At 41.5% G+C, this 6000-nt stretch overlaps 1 protein-coding gene across 1 annotated transcript in view; it reads left to right on the top strand.

Annotated features, from left to right (window-relative positions):
- LOC147624744 (uncharacterized) overlaps positions 1-1713 on the top strand; it is a 76513-nt gene extending 74800 nt beyond the window's left edge. The window contains exons 6-7 of the mRNA XM_086820020.1: positions 861-937; positions 1076-1713. Coding sequence (XP_086676146.1) covers positions 861-937; positions 1076-1399 — 401 coding nt within the window. The 3' untranslated portion in view covers positions 1400-1713. The remainder of the gene's footprint in view (positions 1-860; positions 938-1075) is intronic.
- Positions 1714-6000: the final 4287 nt, after the last annotated feature.

Genomic DNA, 6000 nt, shown 5'->3' on the forward strand with positions numbered 1-6000 from the left:
GGATTTCAAGGATATCCGAGAGCATGGCCGTTGGGATCATGGCATATTTTTCACTACCCCTCATATGGGACCTTGTGGGCAGCCCAAGGCACCAGATTGGTCGAGATTTCCTCCTTGCTTGATTTTAAATCTCCCTTTTTGTTAAAAAAAAAGTCATACTTACTAGAAGTCTCTTGCCGCACGGGCGGGGGGGGGGATGAAGTCATGGATGTGTTGGGCTAAGGTTGGGGATCCCATGAAAATAGTCGGTGCGTTGGAGCCTCCACCATGCGGAAAATAGGTGAGACCACTTGAAGAGAGCCATCATGACTTGTCTCTTGATACCCTCCGTGTCCCCATGTTCTCCAGATCGAGCTCATGCAATAGAATAGGGTCCTCAAAATCAAAGAGATTGACCTACAAGCTGTATTTTTGTGCATTGAAGTCACCCAAGAAGAGGATGTCTCTAGTTTGGTATTTTCTCTTTTATCTTATTTCAATTATTTTGATCCTTTTTTAATATTTGAGCTGTTCCCTAAGCAAATATTGTAGGTGTCTTCGTCCTGCCTTTTTAACAAAGGCAGGCTAAAATATCTCACGAGTCAAGTAAGAATCAAGAATAAGCCATTAGTGTAAATAAAAGATGATTAACCAAGCACCAGGCATTACTTATTACATGAAAGTTGAGCACACTTTTTGTGAAATGAAGTAGCAATATCGCATCACTAAAATAAGTGAAACATTTTTGTCTCTTACCTTGTGTGTTATAATTAACAGTCTGTGTGAGTGGCACCATTTCATCTTTTTAATCATCCAAGCACGGCTGTCAAAGAGTCCCATTGTAAAGCGACGATTAATGAAGAAATTTCTTGTGAATACAGGCAATTTTGTGAGATCACATCACCTTCAAGAGGGGGACTACATAGTGTTATACAGAAATCCAGCCACGGGAAAATATGTGAGTTGGCTCTTTTCTTGTTTATCTGAATTTGTTGTTTTGAAAAGAAAAAAGGAATCATCATATATCCACACACACACACACACACACACACACACACACTGTGTCAAATTTTTTTTACTGGTGATGCTTATACAGATGATTAATGGTAAGAAAGTTGTAACGTCAAAGTCCTTGGAGAAGAGTGAGCAACAAAGCATTCCTTCATCCCGTGAAGTTTCTGAGAGTGCCAGGCCTGGTTTTGAGTTGACAAGTACCACCACTGTCCATGAGAAATCCACTCAAGTGAAACAGGAGGTGGATGAAAGGAACCCAGATGTGGTGGTCCGCTCAACCTCAACAATCAAGATAACAGAAGGCTCCTACATGGGTGATATGGAGGACCCGGATGATCTGATCAAGGGGTTTTCAACATTTGAGGCTGATGGAAGGTCTATTGATGAAATTTTTGATTTCAAGTAGTAAAGAGTATGAGCTATCTCCTGTCTAAAAAGGTTTCCTCCCAACTGGGATGACAATAATGACATAACATTGATCTCTTAGTTGCTAGCTCGCTTACCCTGCCCCCACAGCCCTACCCCCCAACCTGCCCTCCTCTTCTCTCTCTCTCTCTCTCTCTCTCTCTATCATCGTGGAAGGACAATGGACACTATCTGAAAGGCGACATCATCTTCACAGTTAGCTAGGTTGTGTTCACTTGCCATGGCATATTGTAAATGACCCAATTTTTTCTCCAGGAACACTAAGTCATGAATGAAAGCAGAGTTCAATGTAAAGGAAGTCGGGCCTATCTGTTTGTTTGCTTATATCTTTGTGCTTTTGTTTCCTGCTAGGACAGTGTGTTCTACGTCCTATTTACACCGAAGTTCCTTGGGCCTCCTGAAGGTTAACCTGTTTTTGATAGGTGACAGCATGGAGGTAGTTATTTTTGAAGCTCTAATTTTCCGTGTTCTGGCTTGACGGAGCCCCTTCAGTGCAATGTTAGTGGACACCCATAAGCCATGCTCTTCCTTGAAGGGATGTGGATCTTAGTTTTGTGGGCAAGATTGTGGGGTGGCTTAGTGGGAAATGTTAACTAGAGGTGTGGATCAAACATGGTCATGTAAGTTTGTGAAGTAGATTGATCTTCTCTACGTCAAACTTGAGCTTCTTTTGCCTTCCATTGACAAGGCAAGATGATACCTCTTATATTCCTTGCCATTTTTTTTTATGAATGTCTTCAACATCTTGTCATTTGATGCCAGTGTTGCATTAGCAATTATGCCTTCTGTTGGTAGTCCAAACACGTGTGCAAATGTTTCCTCAATTATTGTATCTGGACTTTAGTTAAGGTGGTGCAGTTGGGCAAGGCAAGGATGATGTTCACTATTATGTGTCCCATCATGGAAGTGTTGTATACTATATTTTAGCCCGGTGCACTCCAACCATTGCTTGTGAGTCTCTTCTTGAGCTAGGAAGGAGGAACATGGGAGTATGCAGCGCGTCCATGGGGAGAAGAGTATTGTTAGGTGTAAGCTTACATAGTAAGAGAAAGCAAATCATGATTACAACATAACATAGTAGAAATCTCAAATTGATTGAAAACAAAATAAAAAATTTACAAACACCCTAACATGTGTGGCTATATGCATAACGGTAATGGGGGTGGTGGTTCATGGCCATGTGTGTGCATCCCAAGATCTCAACATGACAAAATTAGAAGGGCATCATGATTTGGAGATCGTGAAAATTTTAGAATGGTAGCGCATTAAACGAATTACGAGAGTGAAACAAGTTGTTGCTCTTGCCAGCCCATTTCGCACGCGGTTCCCCCTGTGCTCAGGAAACGAGGTCATAGTCGAACGGTTCTCATACATTCTGGCCCCATGTACCCTTATGTGGGACACATCCCACGGTTTAGGCCCGGTAGTTCTCGTAAATCTCCATAAGTCATCACAAAAGAGCCACATGCGAGGAAACTTGCACGTATGGTTTTGACCAGAGATCCCCACCTCTCAGATTGATGGGCAGAGGGCCTTCATTCATAGTGATCCCACTGATGAATGAATGAATGAAGTGGCGATCCCCAGTCATGATACCAAGGGCCGAGGTCGGGGCGCCAGTGGTGTCCCGTGCCACAAGCACAGTGGAAACGCGCCAATATTGAGATTGTGCAAAGGAAAACAAAATAAAAAATGTATTTTTTCTCTAGCCTAAGAAAGAAAGGTAGTGCATGCAAAATAATTGTGTTTGATTGGCACATGGAGAAACTCTAGTCGGATACATAGTTGGAATATATGCACCCAAGCAGTAAGAGATGCAACAAGTGCATGTGAATCCTAATTGCCTTCCATCAACTACATTCACACAATCGAATGAGCCAGGGTTGCAACCTTCCAAAGTATGGCTTCAATCTGAATATGTTCATTGGCTTGGGTAGTTTCACACCATCTAGTGTAGTGATGAGTTCAAATGTAGTGAATCATATTTGTTGTGTAATTTGGTATGGGCTTGTTGGTGTGTGGTCAGGACTCAGCACTTACGTGATTCCAAACCACCTAGTCGGCTCAGAAGGAGCAATGACTAATGCAGTTGTGCCCAATGCAATAAGCCAATGCTAGGATGTTGAGCCACCAACTGCCTAAGTGTGGGGAGGTTGATCATGAATGCACAATCGGTTAGTTCTTATGGCTAGCCAGATTCTAGAAAGTCTTCCACATCTAGACAAGAATAACTTAAACACTAAATAGACAGAGGCGAATAGAGAGAAAGCAATAGTAAGGCAAGGACCAATCCATTCTTGAGTACTACCGTACAATGCCTTAGAACTCTGTTCATTAACCTATTCACTATTGTTCTTCTCCTCAAGGTCTGTGTAGACCCGACATGAGTATCTCTTATCCAGACAGTAATGCACTCACTCCTACAACCTCAACCGGGTAGACTGTTATGGCTCACCCTAACCCTCTTTGAAACACATCCAAAAAGAGATTACCAGGTGAACCGCAACTGTTCGTGAAGATCTTTCCTGAAGATCTTTCCAATGGCCGAGCTCGTAACCCTTGAGGTCTCCAAGCTCTACAACTCCTTGAGAAGCAATTCAACCGCGTCTCCCGGTGAGCGTTGTCACACTGCCGCGTTGTACTACGGGTCCTCATCCCTCCTCTCACCTCACTTCACTCACACACACTCACTAGCATGCATTAGGGAGAGATTAGCAAGAGGATTAGCAAGAGCAAGACTCAATTGCACAATGGGAGAGTATGTTGTATTATGAGAGAAATTCACTTATATACATGGCCATAAGTGTTCACTCACTTAAACTATGGCCGGCCGGGCACTTTAGGCTCATAAGAGGCCTGATGCTATTACAATGACTACTCTCATAATATATCCATGAAGTACATCACTTAGGAATTCATCCTAACTTGCTACCACACGCTCTTGAAGCCATTAGGGCCAAAAACGGCTAGAAAAGGGCTGTTTGTTAATCTAAGGATTAAGAAATTGTCCAATTGTAAATTGACACGTATACAAAAGTATGGCATTCTTGTCTTCTCTAAATGTCTTCTTAACGGTTCTATTTTAGTGGCGAACAGCTAAAACGGTTTAATTTAGACGTTTACGATGGCTAACATTAAAGTTTGGGTCCAAAATAGTGACATCTTGTTCCATTTTATATTTCAAAAAATCAAGCAGGAAGATACGAAATCTTCTCTTTTCAGGCTCTGAAAACAACGCTATTAATGACAAATCACCAAATTTTTTCAAACGTCTACTTTCCACCTTCCCTCCATTTTGGTATGGCTCATTCCCTTTTCCACCTTCCCTCCATTTTGGTATGGCTCATTCCCTTTTCCACCTTCCCTCCATTTTGGCATATGGCTTATTCTCCTTTCTTTGCATTTTCAAAAGACTCACTATTTTTCTCTCATCTGTGAGCTTCTATGGCGTCCTCACGTCGTCCTTCTCATAATATAACTTCTTGTGATTTTCATAACACCAGAGAGGATGGTGTTTGGAAACCCATGTCTTTTCGTGTGAATGATTGGGTAACAATGCTTCCCTCTTGCAAAGGTGCCCACAGGGTGAAAAGAACCAAGCGAAATGAAGTGAAATCCCATTGGAAAGGTCGTGTTCTTGCCTTCAAAGTGACCGACATGGGTGGCTTGCAAAAGTTCAACATGTCTACATGGCCAAAGACATGGTGTTGAACTTGGATGAACATCCAATTCTCCATTCTTATTGTAATTTAACAAAACTTTATCTATTTGATACAACACAATATTTCTCCTTCTGATATATTTGTTGTTTGTTTAATTTCAGTTATCTTTCCATCAACAGCTGTGGAGTGGCAGGCTGTTGAGAGCTTAAGTGGCACATTCAAAGCAATTCACAAGGGGATTGCAGATGTAATGTATGCAGACAAACCACCTTCATTTTACAAATCAGTGGATATATTTGTGTATTTTGCAGAATACAGGGTTCCATCAAGAGAAGGTGTTCATGGAGAATTATATGACATACCTATTCCCACATTAATGTCACTGGAATGGGAAGTTCCTGATCCAAATACCATAACAAGCTTCAAATCCAAAATCAAAGATGATATTCTTAAAGCTATGTCTCCTGGAAGGATTTCAAGAAGGATAAAAATTCAATGGTTCTTGCCTATACATGTCTTTGTGGCATGTTTCAATACAATGGAATTGGAGAGGACAAGAACGATGTGGCTTAATAGAAGATTATCTACGACTGATCTGGACACTGTACTTGGAGAAGGATGGAGTACCAAGGAAACTTTTCATATTGGCGACAATATCAGTTGTAGAGTAAGCCCAAATTCTATGTCTATCTCATACCAACTATGTCGTCAATCCCTAGTTTTGGGCTATGACTATAGGAGATGGAAAAGCAAGCTTGGTAGTTGGGTCCCTTTGGATTTTGAAGAGAATTGTCCAGAGTTTGAATTTAACATCATAGTCCATCCATTCATAGATCCTAGGAACCTCATAATAACATCAAACTGGAGACTACAACATGTAAGAGAGTCGCTTGAGTTTCTGGACAAAACATCACCTGAA

The sequence above is a fragment of the Cibotium barometz genome, chromosome 25 (genome assembly GCF_041138505.1).
Source record: "Cibotium barometz isolate CiBa-2024 chromosome 25, ASM4113850v1, whole genome shotgun sequence".
Lineage (NCBI taxonomy): Eukaryota > Viridiplantae > Streptophyta > Polypodiopsida > Cyatheales > Cibotiaceae > Cibotium > Cibotium barometz.